Below are 26,156 nucleotides of genomic sequence, written 5' to 3'. Positions count from 1 at the left end.
CTTCATAAAAAGGGGATAATTGGACCAGAGAAATGTCACAGGGAGAAAACCATGTGAAGATGGAGGTGGAGGCTAGGGTGATGCTTCTAGAAGCCAAGGAATGTCAGAGGCTGCTTGCAAACCACCAGAGGTTCAGAGAGCCATTCAAGGCTCTCCCTCGCAGCCTTGGAAGGAACCAACTCTACTGGGACCTTGACCTTGGACTCCTAGGCCACAGAACACTGAGATGATGAATGTCTTAGATTTCTAGCCTCCATAACTGAGGGATAATACATTTCTGTTGCTTAAGCCACTGTGTTTTCGGTCCGTTTGCTACGACAGCCCTAGTGAATGAATACAGAGCACACTCAAACCCCAGGATTCCTAAAGTTGGCTCATGATTCAGGGTTGGGGGCTGTTATAGTGCCCCAGCCATGCCAAGTGGCCCTTTTTTAGTATCTGAATTGTGGGTAGGTGGTCCCAGACAAGAGCCTGGGGAGTGTGTGCTGGGCCACAAGGGTGGGCTTAGGGCAGCGGCTATTTACCAACTGCTAAGACATTTTGAGGGCTTCCCTCATAGCTCAGTTAGTAAAGAATCCGCCTGCAATGCGGGAGACCTGGGTTTGATCCCTGGGTTGGGAAGATTCCCTGCAGAAGGGAAAGGCGACCCACTCCAGTATTCTGTATGGAGAATTCCATACAGTCCATGTGGTCACAAAGAGTCGGACATGACTGAGCAATTTTCACTTCACTTCACTTCAAGACATTTTGAAATGAGATGGTTGGATGGCATCACCCACTTAATGGACATGAGTTTGAGCAAACTCCAGTAGAAAGTGAAGGACAGGGAAGCCTGGCGTGCTGCAGTCCATGGGGTTGCAAAGAGTTGGACACGACTGAACAACAAGACATTTTGTCATTTTTTAATGACACACAGGGCTGTACCAGGATGAACCAACCAAATATCACCATGGTAACAGGCCTGACAAAGCACGGAGCAGATCGCCCTCAAGGCAAAACTCACCGGTAGGCCCCTCAGTCCTTGGGGACCCTGTGGCCCTGTAGGTCCAGTGTCACCCTGGAACAGAGAGAGGTCACGTCACCCCAGACTCGCTGCATGAACATGGTGGAAGCAGACTTCCCCCCGGTGCCCTAGAGACCCAACAAACGGGGCCCAACGTGTCTCATCACCAATCACCAGCTGTTCCCCGGGCACAGCTCACTTCCTGCAGGTAAGTCCTCATTTGTACACTTGCTGACTTAATTTACTTGGATAGACCTGGCCCACCCAGACACATGGGGATCTCGGGGGCTCTACCTGGAGCTAAGGGACGTGACAGGGAAAAGAACTTTCCTTGGCGTCCCATCTCTGAGTCGCTGGTCAGTCACCTGTGGCCACTCCTGCCTCAGTCTCCACAGTAAGAAAAATGCCATTGGAAGGTCTACAGAAACTTCCAGGGTGCCGAGCAGCGGGGACTCACCACTGCCTCCCACACGGTCTTTCCGGCAGCCTCCTAACCGGGGTATAAATCTCCTCATATTATAAATGAAAAAGACAGAAGCTTGGCCATACTCCTACACAAATTAGACTGTACAACACCCTAAAAAAATGGGAGTTTTACATGAAAAGAGAGAGCTGAGCAGCAGGGAGGCAGGCACTTGTACCACGAGCAGGCCTCCGGAGCCTGTCCCCACTGCACCCTGAACTGCTGGGCGACCTGAACCCTCCACCCCCTGCCCAGGGGGCTTCTCTCACACCCTCTACTATAAACTGGAGCGAGAGGGGTCAGGGAGCTCAGGATTCTCAACCTGCCTTTCAACACCGAGAAGCACCCTTGGGGGACAGGGCGGGGGAGAGGCCTCACTCCAGTCAATGCAGCTGCCCTGCTTTGATCTGCCTGCAGGGCCCCCGTGTACCAGACAGGTGGGTTTATGGAATGGATCCCACTGCTAAGGAAAAGCACAAGAAGAGCTAGATCCTTTCCAACTCCAGCGTCTCATGACCACAGATCAGCCGAGATGACAATGTACACCAAGAGCCAGGGTGGGGGGCACACATCACCAGGGCTTAAAGCCAGGTCCTGAAGGGTGCCAGGGGCTGGGCACGGGGCCACCTGGGACCTCAGGACTGCAAGCCAGTGCTCCTGACCAGACACTCACGTCCAGGAGGCCGAGCCGTGTCCACACACGTCGGACGGCCCTGTGGGGAGGGCTCAGGCGGCCCTCAGTGCCAGCAGGCAGGACATCGCCCAGAGAGTCTCACAATCCACCTGTGACTCCCTCCATGGTGGTACCCGCTCCCCTGCCCAAGTTCTAAGTGTCTCCTGGTCCTTGTCTAAACTATCAACACCCCTCCACCCATAGGCCCAGCCAGGACCCACTGGACACCCGCACTCACGTCTTTCCCTGGTGACCCCTCCCGGCCAGGGGGCCCCGTGGCGCCAGGCTCTCCCTAGGAAAAGCAGAAACACAACAGCTGCTGTTACAGAGAGAAATGCGGAACACCAGGGTCCCAGCCGCCAGGCCTCGGAGCACAGGAGGAGGAAGACCAGGAGGACCGCCTCCGCAAAAGCATCCCCACCCCAGGTCCTGGCCCCCAAGTGGAGTCTGCAGTGCCCCTCTAGGCCAGCTGTGAGCCCTCTAAGCTGCAGGGAACCACCAGCTGACAGATCAGGCAAACCGCTGGGGGTTCCACCTCTCCATGCGCCGACCCGTTGGCCCCTCGCTGCACCCTGGCTTCCTCCTCACCGTACTGAGCAGCAGGCCTCACCGAGGGATGCCCCCTGGCCAGGGATCCCTCTGCTTGGGGCACTTGGAAGAGACAGAGCAAGGCGGAGCACAGGAAGACAGGACCCAGGGTTTCCCAGCTGGGATAAGCTGAAGGTGTCCACACACGAGCTCTGGGACCTCAGGAAAACCACCCCCATCCTCCGGCAGCAGTGACCGCACCTGACTCCAGGCTGACCTGGTCAAACTGGTCGGTCATCACTGTGAGGCCCCTGGGAGAAAGGTCTAGAAACACGTAACCGGGGAGGGATGATGCTTCCAATGGCTGCCACTGTCCTCTCTCGGGACACAGCTCTGCCCGTCCCTCCAGGGCCCAGGAGCCTTGTGGCTAGAAGCGCCCATTCGGGTGCATGGGGACCGTCTGACGGTAACATGTCCACTTACCCGGGGGCCAGGTGGGCCAGAGTCGCCTGTGTGTCCCTTGAAGCCCTGGAAGAAAAAGAATGATGTTATCCCACCAGGGAGCAGGCTGGTAACGCAGGACCAGGCGGACTCCAGGGGGTGGAGGGGAGCAGGAGGAGGCAGCAAGCCCCCGCTGGATATGTGCAGGGGGTCTTCTCGACCCGGGGATCGAACTCGGGTCTCCTGCATTGCAGGCGAACTCTTTACCGTCTGAGCCCCCAGGGAAGCCCTTATCTCCTTTAATCTCCTGTTTTCAAGAGCAAGTGAAGGCCCTTCTGGGGAGAATACCAGCCCTCAGGCTCAGCCATTAGATGAGAGCTCTGACCTGCAGGCCCCACCGTTGTGTGGTTGTGGCTGTCATCCTGGAAATGTGTTCTCTGTCCTATCCTCCCCACTCGATGGACAAGGATGGTGGCCTCCGGAGGGAGGCCGTGAGGGTCACTCCCCAGGCTGTGGGGCGGTGCAGTACCAAGGGGAGCTCGAGACTCCGGGAGGAGCCGGGGAGAGGAAGACGCACTCCCTCGGATTTGACTCCAGATTCAACCCTGTGACCTCAGAGAAGTCAGTTGACCCCCTGGAGTCCTAACATCACCATCTAAGAAATGAGGATAATAAAAATTACCCACCTGGCAGAGTTCTGCAGGACTGATTGGCAGAAAGGGGTGTTCTATGCTAGTCAGTGTGACGGAGCAGGGCTGACTTTGGAGCGAGGTCAGAAAATGAACCTGGTCTGGTGCCCCACTCTCTAGCTGTGGGCCTTGGGAGCTTTACTTCTCTTTCTTGGGATTCAGTGTCTGTATCTATCGAGTGAGGGTGAGCCCACGTCTGCAGGGCTGCTGTTCAGGATTGAGAAAGAGGAAAACAGTGCTCTCCACTGTTCAAGACGGCCAGTTCCCTTTCCTTGGGTCCCAGGATATTCTTCCAAGACACTCGAGTCCCAAATCCAGCCATGCTCAGAGCCAGGGACCCTGGTTGTTCTCCTCCCAACAATCATGGACAAAAGCACCAAGTAAAGGAAGCCACACGCAATGTACCTGTCATGTGGCGGGGAAATTCCTTTAGTACTCACAACCACCCTGCAGAAGCGGGAGCGGCTCTGCTGCCCATTTCATAGAAGAAGAAACAGGTTCAGAAAGGTCCCCTGGCCCAGGTCAGAGTTATTAAATGGCAGAGCGGAAGCTGAGCCCAGGTCTGTCTCTCTCAAAGCTTATACGTCTCTAATTCACACAGTGCCAGCCAGAGGAGGCGGGTCTTTCATCACCTGCCTGGGTCTCTAACCTCTATCCCTGCACTGAAGCAGGACTCCTTACAACTCTCAGTTGAGAGATGGGCCTGGCCCCAACACAGTTCCCAGCAAATGGATCTTCTTGGTTGAAAAAAACAAAGAAACAAACCAAGAAACCCCTCCCTCCAATAAACCAGTGGCTACGGTGGCAGTTTAGTCTGAGTTGTGTCCAACTCTTTGGGACCCCATGGACTGCAGCCGGCAGGCTCCTCTGTTCATGGGATTCTCCAGGCAAGAATACTGGAGTGGGTTGCCACCTCCTTCTCCACCAATAAGCCAGTAACAACCTTAAAAAAAAACATCCTAACTCTGTGTTTTAATCCTCCAAAGAGGTGATATTCTGCAGTCTTAGGTTTCTTCTCCTGGTGCAATCAGGTGAAAAGCAGGGAGATTTAGGAAAAAGCAAAGTACTTTTTTGTGTTTTATCTCCTTATTGGATACTAGCCAGCTGAGTTATTGATTTTTTTCTTTTAACAGAGAAGCAAATTAAGGAAGTAGAACTAGCATTTTCTTCTCCCACTTCTTGCCAGTAGGCGATTTCTGGCAATCTTATATCTGGCAAAATTATATCTAGATAATTGGATTTTAAGATTTTCATTAAAAATCACATTTTCCCAAAAGAAAATCTTAAGGAACTGGGTAAACAACTTTGAAATTATAAAGAAGTAAAGCATTTAGCAAAAAAAAAAAAAAAAAGAAAGAAAGAAGAAAAAACCCAAGAACTCTAAAATACACAGAGTTCATTTTTGGAGAAAAGGTATCTTTGTTTATGTGTATAATAAATAGCTCAACAGCTAGATCTAGATTTAAATATATAAATGATAGATATAGACTTAGATATATAAATGTTGGATTTCGTACATAGAAGACGAAAACTCATGCTAGAAGATTAACAGAGCGTTACTTCCATGTTGTAGAATTATGTTAACTCAATTTTCTTCTCTGTAACATTACTTTTCTTATTCTTTTTATGACCATCATCATTTGTTATTGTTATGCAGTGAAAATGTGTTACACTTCTAATTGGAGAAAAAATACTTTAGCTGTGGAAAGGTTTCAGAATGAAAATTAAGACTCATTTTTAGGGTTTGTCATCCAGAGAAAGCCTATTAAAAATATAATAAATAGGATAAGAACAAAGGAAACTTAGAGTACCAACACTGTGACAATGGCTGCAAGAGGGGAAATAAATTTTATCGCAATGGCACAGGAAGCACCTGGATTTACTGCGTGTAAGTACCAATGTCTTGGAAGGAAGGCACTTCTGGAGTCCACGGCTGGGCGGTCTCAAAGAACCCAAAGAACCCGACCCACAGTGTCACAGGCAACTGGCTGGTGGCTTTATTCTATGTGGACAACACACTTACACACACACACACACACACTCACATACACACTCAACACTTACAGGGGGACCGCGGGCACCCTCTGGTCCTGGCAGACCCGGCTCTCCTGTTTTGCCCTGAGGATAAAGAAGAAAAGAAAAATCTGAGGACAGTATTTTCAGGATCTTCCTATTCTTGGTTGCCCAGGCTTCACATCATATTTCTACCAGCCAGTCTCTGCACCTGCCAACCCTACCCTCCGGCACCGTGGTCCATGTCAGTCCATACAGAACAGCACTGTGTAGTCCAGCCTATCAGACTCTTGGTTTTCCTGGGACGGTGCTGGTTACACAAGGTTCATCTCTGAGACGCCCATTCATGGTTGCCCCTATTTAATTCTCTGGATTGTTCTGGGTGGATGAGAAATTAGGTAGACACCCAAGCCAGAAGTAGCTTTATGCCACTCACAAAACCACTGCAAGGCAGCTACTAACAACTGCATCTTACAGAAGGGGACACTGAGGCTCAAAGTTACAGTGTCACTGAGTTAATAAACAGCAGAGCCAGAATGAATCCCAGTGACACCGCAAGGATGCTCTCCTCACCCCAGCCGCAGTGCCAGTGACAGGCGGGCCTGCAACTGACTCATCCCGGCCCCATCCCATCTCCTCCTAACTCGACGCAAGTAACTGGGACACTCTGTTCAGGAGTCTTCCCTACCAGCAGTCTTGTACAGCCCTGGATAGAACAAGCAATAAACATAGGCTCGTGGGTGCTGAAGTCCAGATAAAAGTGGTGAGGGGAGGGGAGGGTTGGGGGAGCAGGGCAAGTGGGTGAAAGGCCACGGGGGTTGATGGGGAGACGGGCAGGGCACAGGAGGGCACACCCACCCCCACAGCTTATCAACCTTGAGGGTCAGATGGGGTCCAAGAGGGGGCACTGGAGAGGCACAAGAACATCCGTGGATTTAGAGTGAGAATTATGGGGAGAAGGAGGACGGGCACCAAGCTCTGATTTCTAAGTAGGTTCCTTCTCTGTCCCAGCTCCTCAAAGTCTAGCCGTGTGGTCTTGGGGGTCACCCCCTCCCCTGGATCTGTTTGTCAGCTGTACACTCAGGACCATCTCTGCTCCACAGGGCCTTTGATGGAGGGGATATGGGCCTAGCCTGGCCCCGGCCCCACAGGCAAGTGGGATGCCCAGCACTGGCTGAAGCTGTAGCAGGAAAAGGGCGACCGCCAGCCCTGCTGAGGGTGTTCTATGCACCAGCACAGCCGGTGCTTCACACAGTGGCGTCAATGAGTCCTCCCTGTAACCCATGAAGGAGACACTTCTGTTCCCCACCAGGCAACACCCCAAGGCATGGAGACGTCAAGGGACCTGCTCAGGGTCAAACAGCTGGGGTTACAATGCAGGTAATTTGGCTCCAGAGTCTCCGAACTTCATCCTACGCTATAATGCATGTGCAAATGTCTCCTATTAAAAATAATGCAACGGCAACTCTTAACAGCTGCCTGTCTACCCATCTGTGTATCTATCCATGCGTCCACCATCCGTCTCTCCACTGTGTTCCTCCGTGTCCCCAGCGCACAGGAATTTAAAGGACCAGGTCAAAGTGGAAAGTAACCAGCCGCCACCCGCAGTCAACGCTGCAGTTTCTGGGCCCCCGCCCTGGGCTCCCCTGGAGGGGCTCCTGGCACTCTGTCCATCAACCTCTGCTCAGGGACAGGGCAGTGCTCAGACCCTGAGGGTGCAGAAGGCCCAAGAGCACGGGAGGCCAGGCCCCCTGGAGCTATACTCCCTTCAAGCAGGTGAAGGGGAGATAAATACCCCGGCCTCCGGTCCTTTGGCAGCGGTGGGAGCAGGCAGGCAGGTGTGCTGCTCACGTGCTCTCAGCCGGTCACCAGGGGAGTGGACCCGGCGTGCCCGCTGGACCGTCCGCTCACCGGCTGCCAGCAGCTCTCGCTCCTGGCTCCACCGCCTCACTCGGTGCCTGCTCCTGGGGTCTGCTCCTTGTGCCTGACCCTGTCCCACCTCCTGGGCTCCCGGTCTGCTTGGAGGGAGCCCAGGAGGTGACGCCACCCATCCTCTGCCAGTTTCCTCCCAAGCAGCTCACAGTGATAAACGTCAGGACGGCCACCCTGAGACCCCAGAAGGAGCTGCTGGTGAGCTCTGGACTGCCTGCTGTCAGGGGGAATGGGGGGAGTCACTGAGCACCCTCTGCTCCCAGCAGAGCCGGCCCTGTATCCCGTGGGTGGACTAGGCCAGCAGTGACCCAGAGCAGACCTGGCCCCTATCCGTCTACGCCCAGTGCCTGGCACAAACCTTTCTGTATGAAGACCAAGGGCCTCACACAGGTATCCTGTGCTGTCAGTGACAGCCTCTCGGGATAGTACGTGGAGCATGCGTGCTTAGCCACTCAGTCATGTCCGACTTCTTGCTACTCTTGGGAATGTAGCCCACCGGGCTCCTCTGTCCATAGGATTTCCCAGGCAAGAATACTGGAGTGGGTTGCCATTTCCTCCTCCAGGGCATCTTCCCGACCCAGGGATCGGCCCCCCTCTCCCATATCTCCTGCATTGCCACTTCCTGCAAACAAGCTGCCTGCCTGCTCTGCGGTACTGACTGCTGGGGTCAGCCTTCAGGGTGTGGGTCCTGACTGCTTCCTTTACCAGCTGGACGGCCTCAGCCAGCCTATTTAACCTCTCTGTGCCTCAGTTTCCTCATCTGTACCAATAATGATACCCTCACCCCACAGGGGTTTTCTGGGGGTTACACCAGGCAAAATGTAATGGAGCACTCGTACCCCGCAACAGCTGTCGGCCACAGTGGTGACATTTGTCCTTCTCTCTCCCTAACTCCACTTAGCAGTTCTATAGGCTGCACAGTTCTAACCTCACCAGGAGTTAAAACCATGGCAGTTGGGAAAAGTAACTCACTAAATCGATTAACAGTTAAAGAAGCCTGATGCATTTAACCAGCTTCTCACCTCATCTGATTCTTCAGCAACTCCAGCGAGTGGCTACTATTATTCTTGTTCTGTCTGAAGTGAGACTGAAGCCAGGGGCAGGCTCTGACTCACGCCAGATCACAAGCCTGCATGGAGTGGAGCCAGCACCCAAAGCCAGCTCCTTTTTCTGGGGGCGGTTGCAATTTTGGCATAAAATAATTTAATTTTATCAATAAGCAAAATTAAATATGATAATACCCTACTGGGCTCTTGGGGAAAGAAAATGAAGACGTGCACAGAAGAGAACTCTCACTGTGCCGGGGTCCCGGCAGCTCCGGACACAGAGCAGCCGTTTCTGCTGCTCTGACGTGTAAGTGATAAGAAACCAAAGAGTCCCTTACCGGCTCTCCGGGGGGCCCTGGTTTTCCATCTCTGCCCTCTTTGCCTTCTTCTCCCTGCAAGAGAAATTCAAACCAGTTATCTGGCTGCAGACACCCAGAGGGAGGAAAGGACGGACTTCTTTTTTTGCCAGGTGTACAGCTACATCCACACGCGACCGACAGACTGGCTGGGTTTCCAGGTCTACTCCCCAGCACCACCACTCTGACCTGGATCCTCTGTTCAGCAGCACCTGGCGCACAGCGGAAAAGCAGTACGTTGCACCGGCATCACTTTTTATTGCTATGGATGGAGAGAAGCCCCTCCTGGACATTCCCTAACTTAGGACACCACAGGCTCATCTCCAGGCCTCCTGTGTTGACGACAGCGACGAGGGGGTGAGGATGCGGCCTCTGATGAGGGTCAGGAACCCCAAGGACTCAAGGAACTCCTGGGACTTGAGGGGGCACTGAGAATGACAGCCAGGGCCACGTCTGGGTGCAGGAAGGCCACCAACATGTCACATTTCTTTCCTTGAAATCAAGCTACGACTCCCACCTGCTCCCAACCCCCTACCAGCCCACCCGCTGCTCTCAATCAAGACACCCTTAGCCTCATGTTTCTCTAAGAGACTATGAGGTTGCAGGACTCTCTGCAGATCAGGACAATGATACGTCACACAGGCTTAGGTTCCAATCCGGGGCTACCTAGACTGGGCAGGTTCCGGGGAAAGAAAGCAGCAGGCGGCAGGGCCATGGGAACCAGAGCCATGGCGGGCAAGGTTCGAACTCACTTGCACCAACAATGCATATGATCTTGGGTGAACTGCTGACATTCTCAGCTCTGAGCGGCCCCTCTCCTAAACACAGATGACAAACCTGCCTGGCAGAGTCATGAGGGGGCTCAGAATCAGTGCTGCCACCTGAGATGCTTAGCCAAACAGCGACGGCAAACGACACCAGCAGTGAAGCTGCTCCCGCCTGTCAGGTGCACAGGAAATCACGCAGCGCCCCTCATCAGCGCCTGCAACGTCAGTGCCCGGGTTCCAGGGGGAAGCACTGTGGACGGTAATTTAAGTTTACTGACCATTCGGGCCACTAGCCAATGCTCCGTGTGCATCCGTAACCCGTAATGATCCTGCTCCTGGCATAACCATGGTAACACCGGGCCACTAGCCAATGCTCCGTGTGCATCCGTAACCTGTAACGATCCCGCTCCTGGCATAACCATGGTAATACCAGGTAAGCCAGCTGGGCAGGCCCGGAGGCCAGGCATGTTGGTCCTTTTCTCAATTAAGAGTTAACTCCAGAAACTGCTTCTCCCCCTACACGGAGTGGCAGAGAGGAGGGTCAAGAGACCCACGCACAGCAGAGAGAGCCCATGGACAGGGTGAGATCAGCACAGCAAGGAGAGTGGCCGGGACTGGAGGCTGGAGACCTCGGCATGAACCGAGGAGTGGGGCTGTGGCAAGGACTACGCAGGTTAACATGCCCACAGCCTGCCCTGCGATTAGCACCAGGCACACAGAAATTATTATGACTCCTATCGCCCAGGCAGAAGGGAGAGAAAGAGTTTTCTAGACAAGGATGATTTGTTAGAGGAAGGCAGGGTAATGTAGAGTGGCTGGGAGGAAGGGCCGTGGAGTGAGAGTGGATTTTACAGGGACAGAATTGAAGAGACAGAGAGGAAGAAACGGGGCTCAACTCACGAGGCACCATGGAGGTCAGATCTTGGCTCCCACCTGCCGATAACCACGAGCAGATGGGTTCTGCATGGGAAGGGAAGAAGGGAGGCAAGAGAGGAGGAAGAAGGAGTTCTTCCAAATCACAGAACCACATCTAAGGTCATTTCTTTCCTCTTCAGTTACCCTAGGACTTTGATGACAAGGGTTTGGCACAAAATTCAAACTGGGATCTTCTCTCCTTACCTTTACAATGGCTGGAATGAAATCAAACATTCCCTAGTTGCTCTGACACACTAGGCCACATGGTTGCAGTTTATACCATCAGGGGTTTCACATCCCAGACTGTCTTTTAAGATCTGGGCACCCTGGACAGGGGACTCAATCTCCGGGGTAGCATGGCCACAGTGAGGGCTACTGGCGATGCCCAGGAAATGCCTCCTTGACCAATGCGGGCATTTATCAGACATTCAAGGAGGAAGGGCTCCACGAAAACCATTCATTCACCCACATATTTATTTCAGTAATATTTTCCATGTGCTCAGCATGTGTGGGGAGCAAAAAAGCCTGGTGTCATAGAATCCACAGCCCAGAACATATCCCAGTGACTACCAGCCGCTCTTGCTTTATGTCCCCAGATCTAGCAACTAGTAAGTGCCTAATTAGACTGTGTTGAATAATCAAATCAATTAATAATGGGGGAGGTGGTCACAGATCACACCATGACATAAAGATGGGATACCTGCTGAGACAGACACTTAAGAAAAAAGGAAAGAGACTAAGCCTATCCTGGCCTGAGGAGCAGAGGGCACTTCTGGAGAGTGATGCCTGGGATGAGATGGGAAAGATCACAGGCATCGACTAGTGACAGAAGTGACAAGAGGGCATTCACGGGGACACAGACACATGTGCAAAGGCCCTGCGGCCCGGAGAAGAGAGGGTGCAGAGTGTTCAGGAACCCAAAAGACAGCCAGTGCATGGCCAGCACAGCCGGAACAAAAGGACACGCGGTGGGGGGCAGTGGGTGGGCCCTGTGGCCAGGAGCGGCGCCAGGAGCAGGCACACTCCAGGCCTGGAGCCACACGAGGACGCATTCTCAACGAGAAGGCAGCAGGCGGCCTCCCTGGGCCCGCCTTATTCCTAACATACTGGAGAGTCTGACCCTATTGAGAAACATATTGGGTTGGCCAAGAGGTTTGTTGCAGTTTTCCCATAAGATGTTGCATAAAAACCCAAACGAACATTTTGGCCAACCCGATATTAAACTGAAAAGTCCAGAACAGCAAGCTTCCCGGGTGGCTAAAGAATCTGCCTGCAATGTGGGAGACCGGGGTTCAATCCCTGGGTTGGGAAGATCCCCTGGAGAAGGGAATAGCAACCCACTCTAGAATTCTTGTCTGGAGAATCTCATGGACAGAGGAACCTGGCGGGCTACAGTCCATGGGGTCGCAGAGAGTCGGACACGACTGAGTTACTTTCACTTCAATTTTCAGTATGTTTCAAGAATCTTAGATATTACTACACTCTGACAAGTAGACTTTTGGGCACCATCCTACACAAGTAAGGAAAGTGCTTTGCATGTAAAATAATCTATTGTAGATTTTTTTAAATAGTTATAAAGTTTATCAGGCAATAAAGAATAATCATATATATTTTGATACATTTATTGGGTAGAGTGTATGTAAAATTTATGAGCGTTTGATACCAGTGCGGAAAATATAAAATGTTTATATTATCACAAACCATTATCAGAGTTGTGTGTGTGTGTGTGTGTGTGTAGAGAGAGAGATGAAAATTTTATTTACATAAGTAAACAACAACAAATATATACATAGAGAAAGAATGAGATTAGGACTGGCTTTGCTTAGTGATTTTTTTTTCTAATTTTCTATTGTACCAAAAAGTCCCCCAGTAAACACGCTTTAACAATGGTGAAATATCATTTTCTTGGCATATTTTTGTAGTAGAGAAACTTGATTTAAAATGAAAAGCCACTTACTGGGATGCCGGGTAATCCAGACGGGCCTTGGGGGCCAGGAGGACCTTCTTTCCCCTAAAAGATCCAAAACACAGAACACCGGTAAATTTCTTGGCTGGCTTTTCTGGAGGTGAGTGATCTCTCGCAGAATCGCCTTCGTGGTCTGGAAGGAGTCCTCATCCACCTTGTTCCTTTCCAGGAGCTGCTTCTCTGTGGGGCAGGGAGGTGCCCTGGGCAGGGCAGAATCACACAGCTGATGTGCAGACCGCAGCTCACTTTGGCCTTATTACATAGACTCAGGGAGAATTAGGGCTTGGAAGGCACAGTGGGAAGAGGCTTAGGGGTCCATGAGACCTGGGTCCAGATCCAACTCTGCACTCTGTCCCCAAACAGCCCGCGTCTCGGGAGCCTGCCTCACTGCACAGACACAGCACCCGCAGGGCTTCAGCACACAGGACGCAGGACAAGAAAAGAACTGACCGGGGACACACAGCAGCTGCTTTTGTTACTGCCGCCCTCTGATCCAGAGGTTCCCCGACTTTTTACCATCCGTGGTGGCGTTTAGTATCCCTTTTCCTCTATGAAATCGACTTTGAAGGATTGTGTTTACCAAGCTGCCTTAATTAATACTTCCTTTCCATTTTAGTCACCAAAAACACACGCCACCGTCAAGCAGATGGGGTAATCAGTGTTACCATTTTTATCCCAGTGGGCTTATTTATAAGCCCTGTGTCTCTACCACGAGTATTTCAGAAGTCCTGGTGACTTCTGAATCTCCTGTCGTTGCTTATCCTTTGTAGGAAGACACTGACATCAGGTTTTACACTCTAATCCACGTTCCACACTTGGGATTGACAACAACTTGTAAACATCTCTGTAAACTTATGTTGCATGATATTTGAGATTGTCCGGAGACACTGTCACTTACACCAATGTAAAATAATCACAAAGCAAACAAAAAAATTTCATCCCCTCCCTGCATCACAACACCTGCAAACACATTAACAAATAAAGTGGGGTTTCTGTCAACTTGGGCCAAATATTCGATCACATGAGGTATTTTTTAAATAGCGATAACAGAGCTTCCCAGACACCTCGTTGGATGCTTATTATTCCAGAGATCCTACTATGTAAACACCAGGAACCTAGGACAAGAGTCAGCAAGCTCTGGCTCTCAGCTCATTTGCACAAAGTTTCATCAGGACACAGTCTCACCCACTAGTCTACACACTCTCTGTGGCTGATTTCACCTTATGATGGCAGAACTGATTATCTGCACCAGAGACCATATGACCCCCAAGACTAAAATATTCACTGTTCAGGGTCTTTTTGCTCCAATCAGGTGAGTTGAAGACTCAATAAGGAGTCAGTATGGTTGTTCCTAAGCCTGTTTTCATGAGTTGTTGCATGCCATAGAAATTATGCAATTTAATTTAATTAGATTACCCAATTAAATTTAGATGGAAAGAAGAAAAACGATCATCAATTTATGCAAATTCAGATGTTGAAAATACTTGATAAAGGTGAGACACTCACTGTCTAAACAGATAGCTGATAGCTGTACCATCAGAAGATAGCTATAAAAGATTAGCAAAAAATCCTAACAAACTAGGATCCTACATTCAACTGCTTCACAGGTGTTGTTATATATTCAAACTACTTTTTAAAAAAACAACAAATAGTAAATGGGTGGATGTTCTTTCTACAACATAATGACAAGAGACTCTATTCAAGGGAACAGAAATAAAAATGAGGGCCTTCCCTCTATGTCAAAAAAATTGGCAAGCGGTTTATACATTTTAATTCAAAATGCAATAGGAATGTTTTAGATTTCTCTCCCTGTGTAAATTCTTTAATTTTATTTCTGTCTTTTAACTACCAATACTCATTGCTTGTGCCAAGAAAACTTCAGCTGTTTTGTGGTTTGATGTTTATGCGTAAAGATGAGGACAGTGGACAGCTTCAAGCACAGGCCTAGCTTGCTAGGACAGAATCAATGTCTTATTTAATGTCGTTTAATTCCTAGAAATGCAAGGATTTACATCTGGGCCCCAAATCTTATTTTCCTCGGGCAAACAGTAAGTTAGTTTTTATCAGGGCCATCTTTTTCTGTCTGAGAATCAATAAAAAGCTGCCTGCAGTATGGCTTATATTTTACTCAGCCTGGAATTTCTAGGTGGGCTGCTTCTAAAGGATCAGCCAGATGATAATCATAAAAAGAACCACATGGCTCTTACTTTTCAATCTTGGCTTCCCCCTGCCCCTAAGCCACCATCCCACACAGGGGGTGAGCATGGAGTTAACAGAAAGAATGCCCAAAATGGGAATTTTCAAACTGACTTCACTCCTAACTTGGATATTAATTTTCTGTATGACCTTGGATGAGTGACCTCACCCCATCTGCTTTGTCTTCTCATCTGAGGAAGACGAGTTCTCCTGGCTGACCCCTGAAGTGTTCCTGGCACCAGAGTGCAGAGATACCAGGTCAGGGTTGACCTGCTTACTAGCAATAGTCCTACCTGGAACATGACCCTGAGATTTCCACAGAGTGGGGTCTGCACCTGGCCCTGACACTTCCTCACTGCATGCCCCTGAACTTGTAGCTGCATTTCTCTGATGCCCACTTTCCTTATCTATAAAACAGAGACAATGATTCCTATTGATAAGAGGCCATCAGATGAGATAAGAGGTTTTAGGGGACTGTAAATCCCTTTAAGAGACTATGCATGTAGTGACTACAAACACAATGCCTGCTAAAGTAATGTTCATCTTTGCTTTATGGTGCTGAAGCAAAGAATGGTCCCACAGCTTCAAGCAATGAATTTAATTCTGGTTTTTGAGATAAAAGTCTTGGGTTCCAACCAAATCGACCTGTGTGTTTTTAGGGTCCTAACCTGCAACTTTCGCTTTCACTCTTAACTTCACTCTCATTTCACTCAGGGCTTTCTGAACAGCTGGGTAACAGGGGCTACTCCTGCCTGACATGCCGCTCATACTACAGGCTCAGGACGGAGCAGCTCCAGGCTTTCTAGTCCCCCATGCCTGTTCCAAGTGGAAACCACACCAGAAAGGACTAGAGAGATGGGGCTAAACCTTAAGCCAGTGTGAACTGGTCGTAAACTGAATTTTGTAACAGCCAATGGCCAGGTCATTTCATCCAAATCTTTCATTTACAGGCTGGGTAACCAGGGTCCTAAAAGAAAGCAACTCCTCCTGTGGTCGACTAGTAGTCAATCGACCCTTGGAACGTGGGCCACGGGAGTCAGGGAGGACCAGGGCAGGGCTGGCAAACACCTGAGGTTCTAGGAAGTTCCAAACACAGGCTGAAGGCAGATCCTGTCCATTGAGGAACTTACTGGGGGTCCTTGGATTCCTGGTGGTCCAGCAGTTCCCGCTATTCCGTCTGCTCCCTAAGGAAGGTAAACCAGAAAGCCAGTTGGTTGTATATCTGAACGGAGGTCATCAGCACCTCTTCTTTGGGCATGAGGCAATGCACAGAGCTGGCACCCTACGCCCCTTCACAGCTGCCTGAACTGGGAGTATTTCAGAGGTGCTCTGCCTTTCCCAGCAGGCTGCGATAGCCTCTGGGAACACAAAGATGCTGGGAGGACAGCAGGAGAGACCAAAGCACTCACCGGCCAGTGATCCACAGGCAAGAGGAATAAATGGCCTCCCAGCAGAGAGGACATTTTCAGCTAATATTGGGGAACGTTTTGGGACACAAGGCAAGAAATATACAACTGGATGTATAATATCTTCCAGGGAGCTAAAGAAAATGACTGCCTGTATCAACCCAGGGATGAAGGGAGGAGGCATTCCACACAGGTGAGGAAGTGGCGTGAAGCAAGCCCCAGACACTCTTCTGCCCCAGGGTTCCTGGGCATGCTGTTCCCTCTGCCTGTAGTCGAAACCCACACGTGTCAGAGCTCAGATCCCACCCTCCTCATCACAGCTCAGGCATCAGGTCCTTAGTGAGATATTTCCTTACTACCAGATTCAAAACTGCAAGTCCCTGCTCCTCACCACCCGTTTTCTGCTTATATTTTCTCCAGCCTTTATGTCCGCCTGACCTCCTGGTGTTTATCACTGTGTTCATTGGGAACTAAAATGCTGCCTTTGAGATAGTAGACACTCAACAGTTGTTCAATAAAGCAATGAACGAGGAGCCGGGCTGGCTGGGTGATAAGGCAGAGGCTCTTCAGATTAATGAATGCATTACTGCTTACTGGCTCTGAAGGAATGGTGTAAGACCTCTAAGCTGTCTGCGTCCATAGAAGGTAGGCAGTGACACTGCCCGAGCCACAGCGGGGTGAGGAGTAAGTGAGGCAGTGTCCCACAACGTGCCTAGCACAGAATCAAGGGTACCAGTTATGAGAGCACCCTCTCAGAGCCAGACTTCCTGGGTCCATGTCCCGGCTCCCCACTGAGAGCTGTATGGCCCCAGGGAAGTTATTTTATTTCTCTGCCATTTCAGTTCCTTTGTAAAATGGAGAAAAAGAGAAAGATAGCACTCATTTAATTTGAGTAAGGTATAAATACAAAGAGTTAACCTGTTCCAGGTACATATTAAGAGACTCCTAGAGGGCTTTCCGTTATCGCAGGTCTGATGACAACAGTCTTCTTCTGTGCCTGTCTGGTGGCCAACCCAAGCCAGGAGCACTGCAGGGAGTGACTAAACACGGGATACAAGCAAGCAAGCTCACAGGACTTTATTTATGCCTTTCAGCCGTCTTTATTCAGTCGTTTCATACATTTATTGGGTGCCTACATTGGCCCAGGTGCGGGCAAAGTTTCAGGAATACAGAAGCGGCCACATCATGATTCATTCATGAACCGGGAGCTTTTTATGGCAGCAGTTGCCTCTCCAATGTCCCTTCTCCCTTCAGGCCAACGCCTTTTCCCATGATCTATACTATTGCTATCTTGATCAGTTTTTCTTTTTGCTGATCGTCGGATGTCACCAAATCCAGTAACACAGGCACACACAGTGTAAAGAAATTTCCTACATGAAATTATACATTTTGAAACAACCAGATTTTCATGAAACTAAATGATAGCAACCCAATCAATTCCCTACAAGGTTGTTCACAAATGTGGCCACCGCAGTGCACACCAATGGCAAGGCCAGAAGAGGAAGGCATTCCAAATAATTACTTACTGGTGGTCCAGGGTCCCCTGGGGGGCCCATGAAACCGGGAACTCCGGGATGACCCTAGGAAAACACAAGACAATTATTTTAAATGATTCCCCAAAGGCTTTTTACTTTGTGCAACTATAGATTTCAGATAACTAGCCAGAAGCCATCTCCTAACTCAGGTAACAATTCTGGATATACATGTGTGTTTGTGTGTGTATACATAAATCTACATATTTATATTTATATCAAAAGGTGGCCGAGGGAGTGTCTAGCAATCTACCCTGGAACTGGATTTGCTTCAAAATAATATGAGGAAGAAGTATACAGATGAAAACAAGAGTGGCTATAGAGCTGGAAGATGCTGTGACCAGGTGAGAAGTCCAAGGGGTGCTTTTTATTATACTCTCTTATTTTCTTAATGAGGTTTCCCCAATGGCTCAGTGAGAAAAGAATCCACCTGAAAAAGAATCTGCCTGCAATACAGGAGACACAGGAGATGCGGGTTTAATCCCTGGGCCAGGGAAGATCCCCTGGAGGAAGCAATGGCAATCCACTCCAAAATTCTCACCTGAAAAAATCCCAAGGACAGAGGAACCTGGCAGGCTACTTGTAGTCTACAGGGTCACAAAAAGTCAGAGATGACTGAGAGACTAAGCACGTTTTTAAAAAATATGTATTTATTTCCATGGCTGCTCTGTGTCTCAGTTATGGCACGTGGGACCCTCAGCTGCGGTGTGTGGGGTCCAGCTCCCCAACCAGGGATGGAACCCAGGTCCCCACGTCGGGAGCGCAGAGTCCCAGCCAGTTGGCCACCGGGGAAGTCTCTACACTCTTATTTTGATGTGTTTGAAGTATCCCGTAAGAAAAACTTAAAAGCAGGTAAATGCATATACACAATTTATACAATGGAAATCGCTCAGTTAACTGAATTACGGCATCTCTGAGAACATTACAATTATTTTAAGAAAGACAGTCATGTCCCCGTGTAGAAGGGAGTCTATGTGTATTACAGAATGAGCTATATCGGTTATGGTGCAAAGTATAGCACCTCAGCGTTCATGCAGTGCAGCAAAGTTATCAAAGCAAGCCAACCACCACGAAAGAAACGCTTCCCCGCCCTCCTCCTTCACCTCCTTCCACAGGAAAACGCAAGCTGCAACGTTCGGTCTAGAGAGCACTGCTGTTGAAAACTACTGAGAGTAATGCAAACACGGTTTGTTTTTCAGGACAGACATTTTTGCCGAGTACGTCATCCAGACCTTGAGTGCAGCGCTCATCTCCTCGCCCCTCGGGTCTCTGCCCCCCGAGCCTCACCTGTCGCTGAGGGTCTGTGGGTCAGGGATTTGCCCACCGCTCAACCTGAACCTCAGAGCCTGGGGTGGGGCCTGGCGTGGAGCGGGTTTACCGTGAAGAGATGGATGGAAGACTTAGAAGGAAAGGCAGGGGCACGTGGAGAGAGGACAGGAGAAGGAAAGGGGGGAAGGGGTGGCGGAAGCAAAACACAAGCAGAGGAGTCGGTTTAAACGCAGAAAGGCTGCTGTAGCTCTGGCTGGGCGGTGATAGGGGACAGTGTTCAGACCCGCAGGAAGAGCACCACATCGTCACAGGGACCATTTTTACAAGGCGTTTGGAGAAGTGATCCAGCAGGGATGGATAGGCTCTCACAGGGGAGAGTCATATGGCAGAAGCAGAGGGCGGGCAGGAGGAAAGAACACAGCATTGTGCATTGGCAGAGAATGACTACCATTTCAGTGAGCGAGAAGCACTAAAGGTAAGTGAGCACAAAATTTTAAAATATATATTAAAAAAAAAAAAAGGAAAAAGGTAGGCTCCTCAGATGATTGGGAAAGGGGAGTGTGACAATGAACCAAGGTGGAAACTATGAAATCCTGATTTAAAAAAAAAAATCCCACCGAAGACAATGAAGAGACAAGAAAAGATTTCCAAAATGGTGGAGTGAAAATTACTTAGGAAAACATAGTGCTGCTTCTTCAGGGTGAACAGTTTATTATAAACTGAATTCTTACCTGGTCACCTTTCTGTCCAACCTCACCGTCTGCACCATGTTCTCCTTTATTTCCCTTAGGAGAAAAAAAAAAGAAAATTACAGAAAATCTTGCCAGAGCTCCTTTGCAAAAGAAAACTTTCGTGTTGCATTCATTCACTCATTCTTCATCAGTTTCTTATCAGGTTTGTGCTGGGGGCCCAAGTAGCTACATGACCTTGAGCAGGTCATTTAAAGCCCAAGTTGTGGGGCATTTTTAATCGACAAAATGAAGAGAATAATGATTGCCCACCTCCTGAAATGCTGGGAGAATGAAATAAAATAATACATGGGAAATACTTAGCATGGAGCTCAAAATATAGTTAAGAGCTTATAATTATTTTTACTATTCTGTGTTGGAATCCTGATTTTGTCATTTACTAATTGTGTGTCACTGGTCAAGGTGTTTCAACTCTTCTGCTTCCTACTTAAAAAACGGGAATGATAACAGTAGACTCTTTGTCGTGGGGTTGCTGTGAGGAAGAAATGGCCGAAAATCCATAAAGCGCCTGGACCAGTGACGGCTTCAGTGGTCTCACTAGTCTCACTGTCCCATCACCAAGGTCATTGTCACCAAGGTCACTGTCACCATCACTGTTGCTGTCACTGTGGCATCACCATGACAACCACTATCCTTCTCCTCCTCTTATCCCATCACCACCACCACCGTTACTGTCATCCTTTTGCCCAGCACCATCACTATCATCTTTTTATTCCTCCTCCTCCTCCCTCACCATGATCAGTACCCGCACCACTCTCATCCTCATCCTCTTCATCAGCTATACCATCGTCATCTTCATTGCCGTCATCATCAGCACCATCGCTACATCACTCACGACTAGCACCTCTATCCCCCTCCTCCTTCACATCACCATCGTCTTCATTATCTGGTCACCAAGACACAGCATACAAGCTACCAAAAATACAGTCCTACAAACGAATCCTGAAAGTACCATTCAAAGCTTCCACTCTCTCTTAACTGTCACCTACTTAGGCTTAGCGGGTTAACAAGTGTATTCCGGTAAAATGTTATTAAACAAAAACACGGTAGTTTCTTTGAAAGAATGCATTATGCATTAAAAGCTGTTGGCAATGACTCAGTCTTGGCTGTGGTTCCAAGCCTGTCTTCCCTTACCTTTGCACCTTTGAAAGTTCGTGTTCCTTGTTTGCCCTGTTTGTTCATTCAGTAGATGAAGGAGCAGAGGTGGTGGGTGGCAGACCTATCTCCGAGGGTCCCTCCAGACTCCCAAACCCTACAATTCTCTCACTGAAACATCACGCCCAGCCCTCTTTCCATCCAGACACTGAACCACACCAGCAGTTCGTCGATGACAATAATTACCCAATAACACCCTAGCCTCCTCCTCTCTGTGGTATATTGGGAGGGTTAGGTGCTCCAGCATCTGTAAAGTGCCAAATGCTTTTGTGTGCAGGAAAAAAAAATAGGTTCCGAGGGGAAGAGCATTTGTTGCAACATTTTTGCGTGCAATTACGTCTATTCTTTTAAGATCGTTAAAGCCAGCACACTGTCTGCAGGCCACTTCCTAATCTCAATGAAAAGAAGTCACAGACTAGCACACTGCTTCTCTGACTTTAAGGATGACCGCCTTAAAAGTAAATGGTTTCCTTTCAATTCCCATCCTCAGTCTGGGCTTAGAGTGGCTTCAACCCTCATCCCGCAACAACTAAAATGTCAGCGGCTCAAGGATCTCCACGGTTGTCTGTCTCCTTCTCCACTGCAGCTGGGGATCAAAGCACACATAGCCACCCCCCAAGCCTGACTCACTTCCTTTCAAAAAAGAGCGCTGACATTTACAGAGCCCCTGCTCAGCTGGGCACTCTGCCAGAGTCCACATGAGGTTCCACTTCATGTATTTCTTTGTTTATATCCTGAGCTAATGCAAAAGAGCAATCGATGTGTCCACATTCTCTCATTCAGCCAGGAAAACTACTCAGTGAAGTAGGGGGCTATTATCAGAGCATAAAGATAAGAGTCCTGAAGACCAGAGAGGTTAAGCCATTCACCTGAGGCCACACAGCTGGAAAAAAAAAATAATCATAGTATTTGTCACCTAGTGGAGGTGAGGAAATTCCAGTTGAGCTATTTCAAATCCTGAAAGATGATGCTGTGAAAGTGCTGCACTCAATATGTCAGCAAATTTGGAAAACTCAGCAGTGGCCACAGGACTGGAAAAGGTCAGTTTTCATTCCAATCCCAAAGAAAGGCAATGCCAAAGAATGCTCAGACTACCGCACAATTGCATTCATCTCACACGCTAGTAAAGTAATGCTCAAAATTCTCCAAGCCAGGCTTCAGCAATATGTGAACTGTGAACTTCCAGATGTTCAAGCTGGTTTTAGAAAAGGCAGAGGAACCAGAGATCAAATTGCCAACATCTGCTGGATCATGGAAAAAGCAAGAGAGTTCCAGAAAAACATCTATTTCTGCTTTATTGACTATGCCAAAGCCTTTGACTGTGTGGATCACAATAAACTGTGGAAAATTCTGAAAGAGATGGGAATACCAGACCACCTGATCTGCCTCTTGAGAAATCTATATGCAGGTCAGGAAGCAACAGTTAGAACTGGACATGGAACAACAGACTGGTTCCAAATAGGAAAAGGAGTTCGTCAAGGCTGTATATTGTCACCCTGCTTATTTAACTTCTATGCAGAGTACATCATGAGAAACACTGGACTGGAAGAAACACAAACTGGAATCAAGATTGCCAGGAGAAGTATCAATAACCTCAGATATGCAGATGACACCACCCTTATGGCAGAAAGTGAAGAGGAACTCAAAAGCCTCTTGATGAATGTCAAAGTGGAGAGTGAAAAAGTTGGCTTAGAGCTCAACATTCAGAAAACGAAGATCATGGCATCTAGTCCCATCACTTCATGGTAAATAGATGGGGAAACAGTGGAAACAGTGTCAGACTTTCTTTTTCTGGGCTCCAAAATCACTGCAGATGGTGACTGCAGCCATGAAATTAAAAGATGCTTACTCCTTGGAAGGAAAGTTATGACCAACCTAGATAGCATATTCAGAAGCAGAGACATTACTTTGCCAACAAAGGTCTGTCTAGTCAAGGCTTTGGTTTTTCCAGTGGTCATGTATGGATGTGAGAGTTGGACTATAAAGAAAGCTGAGCACCGAAGAATTGATGCTTTTGAACTGTGGTGCTGGAGAAGACTCTTGAGAGTCCCTTGGACTGCAAGGAGATCCAACCAGTCCATTCTGAAGGAGATCAGCCCTGGGATTTCTTTGGAAGGAATGATGCTGACGCTGAAACTCCAGTACTTTGGCCACCTCATGGGAAGAGTTGAGTCATTGGAAAAGACTCTGATGCTGGGAGGGATTGGGGGCAGGAGGAGAAGGGGACGACAGAGGATGAGATGGCTGGATGGCATCACTGACTCGATGGACTTGAGTCTGGATGAACTCCGGGAGTTGGTGATGGACAGGGAGGCCTGGCGTGCTGCGATTCATGGGGTCACAGAGTTGGACACGACTGAGCGACTGAACTGAACTGAATCCAGATCTGTGTCCAAACTTTCTCCTCCTAATCAAGTTAATTTCCTGGTTATGTTTTTAGGTCACGATGCTTTGTCCCGCTGGTTTCATAATGTCAAGAGCACTAGATATTTAGTCTGGAAGCCTGACTGATTATGCTAACCATGTTCTCAGAACCTTTCAACACACTAAGAATAAAGCCATCAAGAAAAAACAGATTGGAAACAAAACAAACCAAGAAACAAGCCGCTGTCCTGGATTCTGCGTCCAGGAACATTACTAGTTTGCTATTCTGCAAACTTTGCTTTCTGCAGTAGATGTTTACTGAGGATGCAATGAAAGGGCTTCGCTTTTCCTGTTGAAATGGACAGAAGAAACTCGTACCACAAGCCCTTATATCAGAGCACTGCCTTTAGAAAACGTGACACTGTGAGTTCTTTCTCTGTCTCTTGGAAATGGATATCAATCCTTTTCAAAGGTCAGCAAGCCTTTTGCTGGTTCTAGGACCCAGGAATCGGAGAAGGCAATGGCACTCCACTCCAGTACTCTTGCCTGGAAAATCCCATGGGCAGAGGAGCCTGGTAGGCTGTGGTCCATGGGGTCACTCGAGTCAGACACAACTGAGCGACTTCACTTTCACTTTTTACTTTTATGCATTGGAGAAGGAAATGGCAACCCACTCCAGTGTTCTTGCCTGGAGAATCCCAGGGACAGGAGAGCCTGGTGGGCTGCTGTCTATGGGGTCTTACAGAGTCGGACACAACTGAAGTGACTTAGCAGCAGCAGCAGCAGCAGCAGGACCCAGGAATGGCCTTCCTAGGTGGTGCAGTGGTAAAGAATCTGCCTGCCAGGGCAGGAGACATGGGTTTGATTCCTGGGTTGGGAAGATCCCCTGGAGAAGGAAATGGTAACCCACTTCACTATTCTCACCTGAGAAGTCCCCCATGGACAGAGGAGCCTGGTGGGCTATAGTCCATGAGGTCATGGAAGAGTCAGAAACAATTTAGCGACTAAACAACAACAAAAAGGACCGAGCAAAATATTTCTCAAGCATCTGGGAACATCTCTTTGAAATTTAATCAACAAGGGAAATAAAACCCCATCAGCCAGATGCTGTAGGAAACTAGGAGCCTAACTTCTGGGTCCTTTTTTCCAAGCTGCAGAACTACCTCCAGGCAAAAAATGTGAGCAGTTTGTTTTGATTTTGTCTGAAGTTAATTCACTAAAGCAGACGATTAGTCCAATTACCAGGTGAATTAGGATGAACGTGACAAACAGTACTATGTGGGCCTTTTACGTGAGGACTAATTACTATTCACCCTGAGGACACACACGTCATCAGTCACAGCTGCCTGACCGTAGAAAAGGTGAGGTTTCTTTGTCTTTACAAGCTCTTGGCAGAATTGCCTGTGGTACCCATAATATTCTGGTTTAATGCTTGTGCAAAAAAAATAATTATTTCAGTTCTACCTTCTGGTTTGGGAGAAGATTCTGTTTGGTTTTTAAATATATTTCCCCCATGCCATCATGTACTAAGTACATAATACAACAACTATTTAGAGGTTATATTCATAGCAGAGGCTGCTCTAAGGATGTTAGGTTTTGGGAATCCATCAAGCAGATAATTCTCTCTGGGATTTTACAAATTTTTGAGAGCATGGCCTAAATTTTCTCAAATTAGTAAGCGTCTGCTATTCTCAGAAATTTTGTCCCTGAAAATTTGTGTGCTGTTTCTCTGCTTAGAAAACCTTTCCCCAAGAATGCCTGTCAATGCAAGTAAAATCCTACTTCTTGGGACTTCCCTGGTGGTTCAGTGGTTAGGAATCCACCTTGCAATGCAGGGGAATCGGGTTCGATCCCTGGCCGGGGAACTAAGATCCCACATGCCGAGGGGCAACTAAGTCAGACTGCCACAAGCACGGAGCCTGCACCACAACTCTGAGAGTCTGTACGCCGCAACGAAAGGTCCCACACGACACAGCGAGATCCTAGTGCTGCAACTGAGACCTGAATAAATAAATAAATGTTAAAAAAAATCCTACCTCCTCCTCCAGGTAGCCTTCACCTCTGCCCCGTGCCATTATTTTCCTTAAAATCATTTAACTCTCCTCCTGGCAATCTGTCAGAGTTGTTATTAACTCAGAAGAAGGAACGGTAAGGAGGACCATCCACAGTCACATGCATCCAGCACTTCCTACCTATGTGCTGGGCACCATGCCTGGTGCTTTGTAAATGTTTCCTTGTTTAATCCTCATGTCCTCTCTGTGAGATGAGCCATGTGGTCCTTCTTTTACAGATTAGGGACCCCTGCTTCAGAAAAGCCCCAGTTCCCCAAGTCTTATGATCAGTCAGTGCAATTCACCCAGCTAATAAGAGGCAGAACCAGGCTGGGGAACCACTGACCACTCACTGCTCTCGATAGCCTTGGCCCCAGTCTGATTTTGCTTAGAGTCATCACCTTCTAGATCTTTCTTCTCCAACACATCAGGCCCTAGAAGACATGGCCCATATCTGACCTAACACTATCCCTCCTGACTTGGAAGGGAGCTGTTTAAGGGCATGCCTGGTGGGAATCTCTCAGGACTGAGGCAGCCGTGGGTGAATAGAGACTTCTCCTGAGGAGAGCTTGGACTAAATGGCTCTGGGTTGTCTTCTGGGAAGAATGGGATTCCAGGGCCTTTTCTGGCAGTTCTAATAAC

At 48.7% G+C, this 26,156-nt stretch overlaps 1 protein-coding gene across 1 annotated transcript in view; it reads right to left on the bottom strand.

Moving 5' to 3' along the window:
• Positions 1-26,156, bottom strand: part of COL22A1 (collagen type XXII alpha 1 chain) — a 224,079-nt gene that overhangs the window by 14,079 nt on the left and 183,844 nt on the right. Inside the window, exons 47-55 of the mRNA XM_027560770.1 lie at positions 19,927-19,980; positions 17,921-17,974; positions 16,119-16,172; positions 12,784-12,837; positions 9,127-9,180; positions 5,862-5,915; positions 3,151-3,195; positions 2,378-2,431; positions 1,004-1,057 (exon numbers count right to left, since the gene is read on the bottom strand). Coding sequence (XP_027416571.1) covers positions 1,004-1,057; positions 2,378-2,431; positions 3,151-3,195; positions 5,862-5,915; positions 9,127-9,180; positions 12,784-12,837; positions 16,119-16,172; positions 17,921-17,974; positions 19,927-19,980 — 477 coding nt within the window. The remainder of the gene's footprint in view (positions 1-1,003; positions 1,058-2,377; positions 2,432-3,150; positions 3,196-5,861; positions 5,916-9,126; positions 9,181-12,783; positions 12,838-16,118; positions 16,173-17,920; positions 17,975-19,926; positions 19,981-26,156) is intronic.

The sequence above is a fragment of the Bos indicus x Bos taurus genome, chromosome 14 (genome assembly GCF_003369695.1).
Source record: "Bos indicus x Bos taurus breed Angus x Brahman F1 hybrid chromosome 14, Bos_hybrid_MaternalHap_v2.0, whole genome shotgun sequence".
Taxonomy (NCBI): domain Eukaryota; kingdom Metazoa; phylum Chordata; class Mammalia; order Artiodactyla; family Bovidae; genus Bos; species Bos indicus x Bos taurus.
The sequence above is the reverse complement of the archived record's forward strand: the minus strand, read 5'-3'. Positions and strand labels throughout refer to the sequence as shown.